General features: G+C 44.2%; 1 protein-coding gene across 1 annotated transcript in view; it reads right to left on the minus strand.

The window, feature by feature from the left end:
* Positions 1 to 3,997: 3,997 nt before the first annotated feature.
* The window catches only part of osbpl8 (oxysterol binding protein-like 8), a gene marked incomplete at both ends in the record, with an annotated part of 51,925 nt that continues 42,154 nt past the window's right edge, over positions 3,998 to 13,768 (minus strand). Inside the window, 16 exons of the mRNA XM_079236222.1 lie at positions 3,998 to 4,127; positions 4,202 to 4,307; positions 5,039 to 5,074; positions 5,334 to 5,436; positions 7,399 to 7,552; positions 9,000 to 9,185; positions 9,301 to 9,437; positions 9,581 to 9,670; positions 10,645 to 10,742; positions 10,839 to 10,937; positions 11,050 to 11,146; positions 11,337 to 11,435; positions 11,877 to 11,958; positions 12,552 to 12,736; positions 13,100 to 13,325; positions 13,437 to 13,602. Coding sequence (XP_079092348.1) covers positions 3,998 to 4,127; positions 4,202 to 4,307; positions 5,039 to 5,074; positions 5,334 to 5,436; positions 7,399 to 7,552; positions 9,000 to 9,185; positions 9,301 to 9,437; positions 9,581 to 9,670; positions 10,645 to 10,742; positions 10,839 to 10,937; positions 11,050 to 11,146; positions 11,337 to 11,435; positions 11,877 to 11,958; positions 12,552 to 12,736; positions 13,100 to 13,325; positions 13,437 to 13,602 — 1,994 coding nt within the window. The remainder of the gene's footprint in view (positions 4,128 to 4,201; positions 4,308 to 5,038; positions 5,075 to 5,333; positions 5,437 to 7,398; positions 7,553 to 8,999; positions 9,186 to 9,300; positions 9,438 to 9,580; positions 9,671 to 10,644; positions 10,743 to 10,838; positions 10,938 to 11,049; positions 11,147 to 11,336; positions 11,436 to 11,876; positions 11,959 to 12,551; positions 12,737 to 13,099; positions 13,326 to 13,436; positions 13,603 to 13,768) is intronic.

Genomic DNA, 13,768 nt, shown 5'->3' on the forward strand with positions numbered 1-13,768 from the left:
TCTATTCATTTATTATCCACCTTTTGTTTTTTTCTGATGTTATTTAGATTGTATTCTCTTGACCTGAATTAGAGACATATTTCCATAAGGACATTTGTTTTGACCTCACATATGTTTTTAGGCATTTACATGATAATACCATGTTTAGGTCTAGACCGTCTATGTTGCAATGCTCGTGTGTAACGGACAGATGATCCCAACAGTAATGACAGTCATCACCCTCTCATACCATTTCAATAAATGCACAATAATAAATGCAACACTCCATCTGCTATAGCCGGTGATGTGCGTCTTTGCACCGAAGAGACGGACGACCCCAGGATATCATTTAGTTTTTATTCTGTGTTATGTTACATGTGACCATAAACTTACAGGAAGTTATAGTTGCCATGAAGATACAGTAAATATATTCACATACTCAGATCAGAAAAGGGGTAGGTGTGTGTGTGTGTGTGTGGGGTAGTTGACATTGACAGTGTGCACAAGTTGAGGACAGTCGCTTGTGTGTGACGTCAAGTAACGCGTGGTGGGATAAAACCAACTGTGTGCAATTATATAAAATCAGCATTGACCTAATGCTACAAGCAGAAACAAATGAACGTAGACCCACATAGAAAAGAGGAATAAATAAAAGGTATTATTTTACAGAGACAGAGACAACAACAACAACAACAACAACAACAACAGAGATGTTTATTTCCCTCTGAATTTTGGTTTGTGAGAGAGCGGGAGAGGGACGGCGATGCCAACGCAGGGGAGTGGTCTCTCTCCCTCCCTCCCTCCCTCCTGTGGCAGGAATCAGCATCTGGAAAACCCACGGGTGATCTAGTATGGCGATGCTTCGGGGCGGGGCTCTGGAGGCGGAGTCAGACTCGCTTCTAAGGCTTCGTATGGCACGTCTGGTCAAAACACTACAGTGACTCCAGCCGCCGCCATCCAGTCTCAATCCAAGTCAGAGTCCCTGCTATTATTCCAGATTATTGCCATGATCATGAGTTCACCTTGAGACTTGGACACTTTGAGACTTCTCTCTCCCCCGCTGACCTCCTCCCACCTCCAACACACCCCCTATCTACCCGCTCCTCAGTCCGACTCTAGAAGGCACTGGTATATACTTATTTCTCCACATTCTAATATCTGGATTCTCCATTTAAGATGAGCAATCGAGGCAATGAGGATACACAAAAATACACGTACAGATACACACGGGCCAGCCGGGTAACTTACGGGGGGGTACATGTTGGCTCCCAACGTCGCTACCAGTCTTTCTCTACACCTGCGTTAGCATCACAAAGTTCTCATCGCTCAACAGTCTGCTGACGGCGGAGGCAATCGGATATGTAAACGTGGACAAGGCTAACATCATGACAGGCGAAGAAGAGATATACAAAATCAATGTTCAGATACGGCCGAAGAGTTTTGGGATCTTTTTGAATCGCCTTCAATTAAGCCGTCACTGACTTCGTATCTTTGGTGGAAAGTCCTGACAGGCCGTGTGGGTTAATCAGGTCAGCTGTGGCTTCTAATATGCTGCCTTCACCACGGGTTGGTAATGAAAACAACTAAAAACCAAAGTGGGTCTTCGGTCTGCAAAACACAGCTATATAGTCATAGTAAGCCTGTACATTTTACATGTATGTCCATCATCCTCGAGTCTTTAAAATGGCAAAATATTGCGTCTAAAGAGGAAGGCAACAGATTAGAACCACAGTTTACACTCAACATTTTTCCCCCAAAACATCTTTATTTTTGACGAATGACAGCAACGTCTTGAGGCCTTTTGGATAGATTTGCGACGGGAATCTAATCGTGTACCCCAGTAATTCCTTTCTTTTCGCCGATGTCCATGTGTATCTACAGAGCAGTGGACAGAAAGACACACGAGGTTAAAAGACTGGCTTGTGCACGGCAGCGCGGGAGTCTCACTGTGAGCCGCCACGCGCTGCTCGTGAGGACCGAGCGCCCCGCCGGGTATTTACACAGTGAACGGGGTCGACTCCTATTCTACACAGCGAGTTTGGCTGGTACTTGCGTACATTTGGAATGGTTTACTGTGGTGATAGTAGTAGTTAGGTAAAGTCTATCTCCTCCTCCCACCAGTAGCTTACTAAAGTGTCTATACTAGTTCTCCTGGTTAACATCTGAGGCGCAAAAGCACTGAAAGCGATGATGGATGCTCTGGGTTTCTCTTCGCCATGACGGGCGCTGCAGCAGCAGCTGGAACCTTAAACATGGTCCGTCTATGGCTTGGTCAGGGGTCCGTTCTCACATTGGGAGACCGAGCTTTAGGTCAGCTCGTCTTTACATCTGTTGGATTTTTGTCTGCACAACTCATTTTGAAGGAATAGTGAAGTATTTATTCTGGGAAATACAAATACTCACTTTCTTGCCACAAGTTAGATGAGAAGGTTGACACCACTGTACTGTCTGTACTGTGAATATGAAGCTATATATGAAGCAGCTGCTTAGCTTAGCATAAAGACTCTAATCAGAGCCTGGCTCTGTCCATAGGTCACACAAAAAGCTCTCCACATTAACATGTTGTTTCGTATATATTTAATCTGTACAAAATCCAAAGTTTTGGTTAAATTGTACGTGTATCTGTGTTGACTTTATACTTGATTGTTTGTGCAGACAACACTAACAAAACGTGTGACAGTGCCAAGCTGGCTGTTTTCTCTGGTTCCAGTCTTTATGCTAAGCTAAGCTAAGCTAAGCAGCTGCTGGTTGTATTGATCGTACACATGAGTGGTGTCGATCTTCTCATCTAACTCTCAGCAATAAAGCGCACAGGTGCATTTCTTATTCTATTCCTTTAACTAGTTGTACGGTCTAAGAAGGCCGAGTTCAGACTAGCTTACTTTAGCCTGGCTGACTTTGATTAAAACGTATCTACTCCCTTTACCTGAAACGAGGGCAGTGTTCACTGAAACTCATTAAAAATCACAAAAACAACAACAATGTGTTGATGTTACAGACCTCCTCGGAACAGAGTCTATTTTTCACGAAGGTTTAACTGATTGAACTCCATAAATAACACAACTGTTACATTTCCAGTGCATTTGTGCCTTAAGACAAAAATACTGTACATAGGGCTGATGTCCTAAGCGCTCCTCGGCTGTACATGCTACCTACAGTCTACAATGACGCCGACTTCTTTCTTTCAACATTGAATTAGTACGCAAAAGGTGAAGATTTAATACACAGCAGAAATTATAGCTTCTGTACCTTTTGACAATGTAATTTGTCTTCCTCTTCCATTCCCACAAGGTGGAAACCCCGGCTCATATCAAAGTGTCTGATAATAAAAAAATAAAGTCACATAGATTGGACCACTGTGTTTTTCTCTCCCTTATCGCCGCTTGTTGTTCCAAGCAGACCCCTATTCACAAAGCACACACCAAGCAAAGAAACAGATCAATAATAAAAAAAACATTTAAATTAAAGGTGTACTGTTTTTAATCTGTTACCATACGGGCTATGGTACTGGTCTCCGTGTTAAAAGGTTCCCTGTTGTTTGAGGTGAAATGTGAAAGTAGTTTCACTCCATCGGAAAAAAACAAAAACAAACAGCTAAACAAAATAAAAATGGCTGCTGTCTTTGCCTCTTACATCAAGGCAAAGGAATGAGCTCCGGAGCGGCAGTTGAGACTTTGTCACCACAAAATCTCCTTCTCCGTATCGCCGCTCCTCTTCGCTTTTGAAATCTGTGGATCTCCCGAGAGTTTTGGAATGGACTGGTTAAAATAAACACACTTTGTCTTAAAAGTCTCTTTTTGTGTGGGAGTCTCCACTTTTCTGGACGTGTGTGTCGATGGATTGAATAAAGACAGAAGAAGAAGAGAGTCGGAGTCACTTATTGTGAGAGGTCAAAGTTCCCGTCTCTTAAGTTGTGACGCCTAATGTTCATTGGGTGTTTAATGTGTGTGTGTGTGTGTGTGTGTGTGTGTGTGTGTGTGTGTGTGGGCTTCACTCTCTCTCCTTGCCGGTATGGCTGCTACTTGAAGACGTAGTTGATCAGGACCTGGAGGAGGATGAGGAAAGCGATGATGATGTAGTCGCGCTGCTGGAGGAAGGAGCTGCCCTCCACCCGGCCGGCCGCACGACTCCGCAGCACACTGATGTTCCTGCAAACACACGGGACGGTCAAGTCTAGAGACGTCATATCAGGTCATATGTAGACACAGGAAGCCCCTCTCACCTGTTAATGTCCTCCTGCGTCTTCTTTATGGATTCAATGGCACTTTGAAGTTCACTGAGGTCTGCTCCTTTTTTCCTCAGCCGACTGTTATGCTTGCTTTTGTGTCCTGAAACAAAGTGTGTTCAACATGGCGTCCGCCTTTAATCGGTGCACCAAATACAGTTTGAAGACTTTGGAAAGACCTTTTTGACGCCACAAACGATGCAAGTTAATAATACAACATGTGGGTTCAGCCAGGTTTAAGAATCCCGGAAAACCAGGAGGGAAGATAAGGCCCACGACTATTGAAGTACACAAATTAACATCGACATTTATATCACATTATTGTCTTTCCCAGTTGTATATAATACAATAATTCTTAATATTACAATCAATCAATAGAGTGGACTGGACCCAGATAAGCAGCAGAACATTGATGATTAAAAATGGTTTAATAAATAAAAGATTTACGGTTCTGCTTCAATTGAGAGTCCAGAGTTGTGGACGTGCCAATGAACTGCACTGGAGGAAGTTCAGTGAGACGACTTTCATTTATGTTTTTATTGCATGGAAATCCCACAAATCCACAATCCACTGTCTCACTTGTAGATTATGTATGCATAACAGCCTGCAAACTACATAACAAAAAAAAAAACTCACAACTCACATTACTGTCAACGACAAGAAAAGATTAATATTCAGGACCTTTGTAATTACATTTTCATTGGCTGAGTGTTTTCTTGACAATGTTAATTCTAATGATGAGTATTGACACTTGTCCTAAATGAAATATGAAATATAAGCACCATCACCTCCACAAGAAACCACTAACACCACCAGAATGTGCTGTTTACTTACTCAGTCTCAGCCTACTACTAGCAGTCATATGGCCTTCTGCAGATTGGTTAGAAAGTGAAGGCTTTAAGGCTGTCCAGGTAACAAATGACCAGTATTTCAACAGCAATTTGACGTGTTCAAAATCTTAACATAATTAGCTCAGTTTTTACCGAGACATATTTTTACCCGCCTCTATGGCTGTTGTGTCGTTATTTAGACCGTAGGTCAGTGGGACCAAATGTTCATTATTTGTGTGTGTGTGTGTGTGTGTGTGTGTGTGTGTGTGTGTGTGTGTGTGTGTGTGTACGTGACTCACGTTCGCTGCCGGACGAGTCTTGGCGGTCGGGTTCGGGGGAAGAGCAGCCACTCTCTGGGCTCTTGGGCTTGTCGCTCTTGTGTTTCCTCTTTGGCACCGTCACCTACACACAAACACGCACACACACACACACACACACACACACACACACACACACACACACACACACAAGGAGAAACAGGTCAAACAAACAGGCCCCACACACACACACACACACACACACACAATAGGCTAAAACCAAATGAGAGCACATGCACAGGCACAAAGACTCAAGAATACAATACAAACACAATTGTTTTCCTATCAATAAAACAAAATAGTGTCATGATGCAAGAGCCCCTTCCCCCCCCCCCACACACACACACACTCCTTAACATGCTAGCTGGTGTGGGCGTGTCAATGCAAGGCATGCAGGTACACAAGTCAGTCACATCCATTTAAAACACTCAACAGACCAATCCTGCCAAGAGCCGTACACTCAGATTACAGCTCTTATTCTTGATGCTGTGTTTTATGTGATGACATCATAGTGGATTAAAGGTTGGCAGCACAAAAACATTTTGCAATTTGCCTGACAATAACCAGAAGGTCAAAATTGAGAAGAAAAAAAAGGCGGTGTAATCAAGTTTTTTGTTTTATTCTTTTTGATGTAGCTTGAAATATTGTTCCAATCATTCCACTTACGGACGCCCTGAGAGGAAAGGGAGGAAAATAATAATTCTGGCGATCCATTTTTCTAGACTGTTTTCTCTGCTTTGATGAAAAAGGTTTTATCTGGATAAAAAAAACATTTCAAGAGGATCAAGTGTGTTGTTGTAATACACATTTCGGCCACAAGAGGCTGAAGCGCACCACTACTCCATGTTAACTTGGACTAAAAGAGTTCACGGTTATTTTAAATGTATCCATGCACTCTCAACACAAGGGGCATACAATGTGTGTTATGAAGTTACATGAATTACAATCGTATTTAGACCATTTGTCCTCTTGTGGCCAAGATGAGTATAACAACAACAAACATCTTTTAAATCGTTTTCACTGAGGAAGACTCAGTGATCTATGGTCATAAACACGGGAGAGAAAACTAGTTAGATTAGACTGAAAATGGATCACTTGAACGTTTTTTTTGTCTCACTTTCCTCTTCTGGCTTCCATAGCAGAACAAAAAGCTAAACCAAAGAGCAAAGTGAACCGGAGCCCTTGGCCGGCGGTGACATGAACAAACTGTTCCACAGACTGAAACACGCGGCTGCAGCTTCCTCAACACGATGAACGAGGAGCAGCTCAGTGGGAGTCGACACTCGGTGAGCGAACACGTGGAAAACGGACAAAATGGAGACGAGGACGGGTGGAGGAGGGGGAGCGCGGGGCGAACACCCTGAAGCGGCCGGGCGTCGACGGTCTGTCGATGTAATGGATGTTCTCTCGTTTGGACTTTGTATGGGAGAAAAATGTATACGAGTGGGAAAAAACAACTTATGATGCTCTCTACATGTTATCCTAGGGGTCTTATTTAAACCCTCACATTGGATTATTATCATTTCACATTGGAGATTTGGTTTGCAGCTGTAGACGCTGCCGCCTCTCTCATTGTAAGACTGGAAGACGTTTTAATGAGAGGAATGAAATCAATAAAGATGGTTTCAATATGTATTTTACAAGGTGTGGTCCATGACATTAAACTGAGCATCCTCACAAACTCTCTGCCAAGTGCTTTAAAAGTTATTAAGCCGCTTTAATGTCTCAGAAACCTGAATGATCTTTTACCTCCTGGCGAGGCGAGAGAAGGAAGGTGAACCTGCTCCTCCTCCGCTGAGCTCAGCATGCACTTTGACATGACCTCCCCTCCCATACAGAGAGAACAGCTGGAGCCGGGGGGGAGGAAAAAGAAAAGACAGGGACAGAGAGAAAGAAGCAGAGGCGACAACGGCGATGGCGGCACAGCGATGGCGACACAAAAGAGAAGAAGCGACAATGAAGACGGTGCACCGGGTGCTGCGTGGGAGGTGGCGAGCTGCTTTTTATTTGATTGTTTTAATGTCGGTTTTCGATCGGGACGACCTACCTGGCACTTGCAATTGTCCCTCCGCGGCCCCTGGTTACTCAGACTAATAAGACTGCCAGAACGTACCATAGGGGTGCGGTGTCGGACCTTGGTCTGGATCCAGCCGTCTTTCTCGAACTGGATCAAGTCGTTGAGTGGATCCCATGGCCTCGTGCTGGGGTCGGGGCCGAGGGACACGGGGGCGAGGCGAGGAGACACAGAGGAGGAAGACAGGTGAGACAGGTGTGGAATGGAGTGGAGGAAAGAAGTAGACAGTCAACAAACAGGAAAACGACGGTTCTGCCACGATGTATCAGACACGGTTACAGGATATATTGATCTCCATCATCTAGAGCCGTCTGACAGCCGGGTGGACGTCACCTCTGCAGTTATGTGGATCACCACTAGATGGCACCCTGGCACATGGGATGATTCCATGAGGGAGATGGGAGCAAAAGGGTGAAACTAAGCCGCCTAACGGCCCTGATTGAGAGATGAGAACACAGTGTATCTGAGAGAGGTCTTCTGGTGTATTTCTGTAATTATAAATCAAGGTAATTGCACTATATGCCTTTTAACATTCATGTTTTTTCTTTTGTTCCTGAAAACAAGCACAATGTTGTTTTCCTTAAAATATTTGACAAAAAAAACAGCATCAACGAGAATAAAATATAAATAAAAAACACTGCAGGATTTATTATATTATGTTCAGTGAGTTGGGTTTCTGTTGTTCACTTTTGGACACTTTATTCACTGTGGACACTTTAATTGTACTCACCTTGTGCAATATAAATACATTTAAGTACTTTCATATACTTTTATTCCGTCTGTATATCTAATTTAAAATTGCGACTGTATTTTTCTCTTTACTGTTTTTACTACTGTTTATTGTTATTTTATTTATGTTACTTGATTGTTTTTACTATGTGTCTCTATTGTGAGCGATGCTGCTGTAATCCTGCAATTTCCCCACTGTGGGACGAATAAAGGATTATCTTATTTTATGTGATTATACAGAAGCTAAAACATTTAGATGTCCAGGAAAACTTCATCAATACCCCCACTGTATTACTTTAACATCAGTTCTTGTTATTTTGCTGACTGTTTATTTATTTAATTACTTGTAAGTGAAGCCTGAACTATAATTAGGTAGACTGATAATAAGGGATTAATTATTACAATAGTGTCCGATGTTAGCTTGACACTCAAATTGCATCTAATTGTATGAAATAATAATGACAAGTAATTGCAGTCCATTCATGCCAAATAAACGGTTGTAGTAATTAGTGGTAAAACAAACCCACATAGTCTCCATTACATAGTTAGTCCACTAGAGCGCACTCACAGGTTTATTTACATACTACAGGATGACCGACTCACAAGTCATTTTGAGTGTTTATGTTAAAAAAACAAATCTAGATCATTACATCACTGGCAGATTTAGTTTTAAACTTGACTTTACTTAAAATGTAGTATTAGTTAGGTTGCACTTCTCCTGTGTTGCTGGTAGGGTTCAGCTCAATGCATTTACAGATAGTTTGCTGTAGTGCTGAGGTAAAGAGCCTCTTTGCTCTTTCCCGTCACTATAACCTGATGTCAAACCCCAGGAGGGAATCACTCACTCTGCATATCTGTAATGCCACTCTCCGGTGACGGGGTCCTGCTCGAACAGGGCCGGGTTCCACTCCTCGCACTTGGCCTTCCGCTCTCGGGCGGACTTCCTCTGGACCTCCTCCAGGATGAACTTCTCGTTGGTGGCCTCGGTCTGGTCCTTGTTGTTGATGGCCCGCGTCACGTGCTGCCACAGCCTGGAGAGAGGGAGCGAGCAGTCATGAAGTTTACCTGCGCTCACGGAGGACAAGGGGAGTGATACAAAACAAGAAAACTGCACAAGCGGCGTTTTAAAGAGAACACAAAGTCCACCTTTCTGACTCAGAGTCTCCCTGCTCCTCTGGAGGGACGGTGCAGCGCGTCAGGCGACTCTGCCTCAGCTCGGTCGTCGGGTTCCAGAAGGTGTCCACCGTCCCCGTCTTCTTGTCGTTGATGAAGATCTCGCTGTCCTGCGAAGGGAAAGTCACAAGGCTCTCCTTACTTGTCTAAAGACGGCGCAAGAACTACAGCAGAGTAGCATGTTGCATGTACATCAGCGTTTATTACACAACAAGCAGCCGCCAGAAAGGTACGTGTGGACAATGAGTCTCACCCAGTGTCCTTCAAGCGTCGCCAACACCTCCTTCCCCAGCTTGATCTTTCCAGAGACCTGATTGACGCTGTCACTGCTGCCCAGGAACGGCTGGAGGAGGGAGGAGAGAGGAGAGAGGAAAGAGGAGTGAAGGGAGCAGCAGGGAGGGGAGGGAGAGACGGGAGAGCAGATGGACAGTCAAGAAAGGAGCAGGAAAAGGAGGAAGAAAGGACAGCGAGAGAAAAACAAAAACAAGGTGGAGGAGGTGAGGGACATGGGGGTTTAAAGAGGGGGAGATACACGCACACAGATAGTTTACTTTCTGCAGTTACTGTGGAAAAAAATACTGTGTGTCTACATTTGTGTGTCTGTCGTAATTTAAAACAGGATGCTTTCCCATTCAAATATGAAAGAAATGTGGCTGATGGAGCAGAACAAAACATGGAGCGCAGGCTTCAAGTGCAGCTTTTTTCTATAATTTAATGACAAAATAAATGAAGCTAGCAACCACCATGAACTTCTAGCTCCACTTATTAATGAAAGTACTTCAACTGACTGGTTCAAAACGGGGCACTGCCTTTAATACTACTTAATCCTCTCCACTAATCTGAAAAAAGAGATGTATTGATTCCCCGTTAGCTTCCTCTGACATGTACCTGTCGCTAGTTTGTGATGGAATAATGCAGTTGATGGTGTAAAGGGCGGTATGGAGGAGGGGGCGTTTTTCAGGGGGAGGAGGAGGAGGAGGAGGAAGAGTGGCATGGTGGAGTTGGCGATGGCGAGGTGGGGTAAGACATTCAGAAAAGTCATGTGAGAAACTGTTGTTTAGTTCTAAACACTCCTAGAGGTACTGTAGCTAGAACGGCTTTAAAGGTCGTATGAGGTACCTCTCCATAGTCAGGGTATTACTCTACACTAGATGGAGTTTAGAGAACTCCTGACTGGAGAAGTACCTCATACAAACCCACAACACTTCCACATTCTCCCTTTAAGACGTTTATTAGCTCCAAACGGCTCTAAAAGTCCCGCTCTATTAACAGAGGACTGAAAGGATCTACTACTCAGGCTTTTAAACACAGCCATACCTTTAGTTTGAACTCAAGCTGAGCACTGTAGCCCGTCTTCTCACAGGCGATGGTGATCTGCCCGCCCAGCTCCAGGGTCATGGTGCCATACAGGATGCCTACAGGGCGGGAAAAGGAGTTTCAGTCAGCACTGATGACTGAACTCTGACACGCGCTCAAAAAGGGAAGCCGAACAACTTCAAACGTGCACTGACCTTTACAGTGAGCGTAGGGCATGTTCATCACGTAGTCCTCTCCTCTGTTGAGGAAAGTCAGCCGAGCCTCCCCGTCCAATATGGCCGACAGGGAGTTTCCTGCGATGCAAGGAAACGGCAGTCAGTTGACAGATGTGCTGGCACGGCGCAGACAAAATGAATATTGTATTTATTTAGGGTGTTTGCAGGTATTGTCGTTGTGCGAGTGTACCGTAGAACTTGGACTTGGCGAGGATGCTGCCACTGAGGCAGAAGCCGTCCTTCCTGTTGCTGACATAGAAGGCTGACACAGGAGGATGATGGGATACCTGAAGGAAAACACACCGATGCTGTGGGACTGAACGCTACTGAAATAAACATACGAGCTAACTCTTTTGATTTAAATCCGCTAAAACAATAATCATCGGCCAACGTAGTCTATTCGCCTTGTACTATGTGAGTTATCTGATAGCTAGTAGTTATAACTCTACTACCCTACAGCAGTAGGCTGGTTGTTACCTGCTCTCCTATGTAGAAGGTCTTGCTGTTGGTCTTCTGGTGGAGCCACATGCAGCGGTACGTCTCTCCAATAATTGGGTTATAAGGCTTCTTCAACCCCTGGGGATCAAAAACAAACATGACATGTGGGTTTATGATTAATATAATTAATTGTATAAACAGTAGAAAGCACTTTATGGAAGTCCAGTTCCACCTCGAAATAAAGAGCAACTTTCAATATTTTGAGAAGCTTTCTCATTATTATGACATACTCAGTCATTATTTTCAGATATCATGTCATTTTTTTGATATATTAAGACATTATTTTGACACACTTAGTATCTGAATGTGAGACTTAGATTGTTTAAATAATTACTTAATTATTATATCCAGATAAGTCATCATCTTGAGAAAGTTTCTCATTATTTTGACATCCTTACTTTTTGATATCAACGTTATTTTATTTCAGGCTAAGTTTAAGCTTAATGTTTCTTTGACGGTGGAAAATGGCCTCCATAATACTCGTTCACATGAAGTGGGCTATGTGTTTATTCCCCTGACCTTTGGCTTTTTGTAAAACCCAGAGATGTACCACTTCACCACCTCCTTGATCCGGTTGTAAGCGTTCTCTTCGATTGCAGCCCTGAGAATGAAAACAAAGAGTCCAACTTAGACAGATGCTCCTCCATGAACCCGTGCAGTTCTCTGAACTTTGTCCATGCTCTGGCAACATCCTCTCCATCGTCCCTCCCAGAGTGACTCTGCTTGTCACTGTGCACTTCAGGCTCTTCACAGGGAATGAAGACACCCGGATATGGTTTGCTTATCCACACTGAAAGTGTCCATATATCACATTTTATAGAGTAATCCGTTGCTCAACTTCAACTATTGACATTGCCCATTACAAACACCAAGGAATCCCTGTTAGATTAAGTAAATATAAGTATTCTCATGTTAAATACAACTGGGTACATTTGGGAAAAGCATGAAAATATTTCATTGCTGAAGAAGAAAAAGCACGACATCAAAAATAATCATCTGATTTATATGTATTTAATTAGATATTTAGCTAAAAGTGCGACAGTTGCATATTCTGTCTACACTTCAGTCTTTGTTGTACTGCAACAGGCAAACAAAAAGAACCTTAGTTAAGGATGTACTGAAGTCTGGTCATTTGTAAAACGATATAATTTCTACTCCTTTGATAGGACTTTAAAAGCATAGCGTGAGGCTTACTCTGACAGGAAGTCTGCGTGGTAGTAGTAGTCAGACAGCTTGTCCAGGAAGGACCGTGGCTCCAGGATGAAGGTGGGCAGCACCACCTTGGACAGATCCATGCCGGGGCGCACCTGCTTCAGCAGAGTCCAGATCAGAGACTTATTCTCCTCTGAGACCGTCTCGGTCTGGGCCGCCTCGCCAGCCTGGGGAAGGAGACGCATACAAGTCATTTTCTACTGCGGACGTCCTGAAATGCTTGGTCTCCGTGAGTTCAATGCGACTGTTTGTGCAAAAGGTTTGACAGAGGTTTTAATTAGCTCCCAACCGCAAACATTTAGCCTCGGCTTCAGTAAGTGTTTAATTATTGAGCTGTCAAACGTCACTCACGGCAAACCCACACAGATCAAAGCCTTGTTACAGTTTTTCTAAAAGCCCCGGCAGAGGAACATGCTAATTTCTCCTCATTATGCAAGAAAACTAAAAAACTAAAGTTTTAATTTCATTAAAAAGCCTGGAGGAAAAGCAGCAATCTCATGATCTAGGCGTCTTCATCGCCGTCCTCCTACCTCTCCGAGCTCCTCGTGGGACTGCTCCAGGTACGGGGTTTCCCGCAGGTGTTCGTTGGGGTCCAGGTCGATGTAGGAGTCGTCCTGCCGCTCCGACGTGTCGCTGTCACTCTCCTCGCTCTTCTCCAGGCCCTCCGGGTCCGACTCCTCGTGGTCCTGCTCGCCCTCCCTGTCCGACTTGTCCGAGTAGAGGTCGGGGTCTTTCAAATGGTCGCTGTCGTTGAACCTGCGGGACAAGGGGGCGGATCGGGTGGCAGCATGTTTACGACAAATAATGCTGCCTTTGAATGCGAGCAGGCAGCTTATGGAAGCTGATTTGATTTGACTTCCTACTCACTGGAAGCCGTGGATGTTGTGCGCTCTGAGGAGGCTGTAGAAGTTAATGGAGTGTTCTCCGCCGGTGGCTACTGTGCTCATGTCCTCTTTGCCCTCGCGGATCATGGTCCTCTTCAGCAGGCTGGAGCACTTCAGGGCCAGCTCTAAGGCGTCCATCCAGCACCGACCTGGGAACGGGATTCGGAGACATCGGCATATATTTTCAAGCTCTGCTGTCAGTTCAGTATGCTCCTTTTAATGTGGAGCAACAAGCATTTAAGACATTGTACCTACAGCAACATTTTAATATTAACATCATTCAGGGTTCATACACATTCTAACCAGTGGATTTCA

Source organism: Taurulus bubalis (assembly GCF_910589615.1).
Source record: "Taurulus bubalis genome assembly, chromosome: 20".
NCBI lineage: Eukaryota > Metazoa > Chordata > Actinopteri > Perciformes > Cottidae > Taurulus > Taurulus bubalis.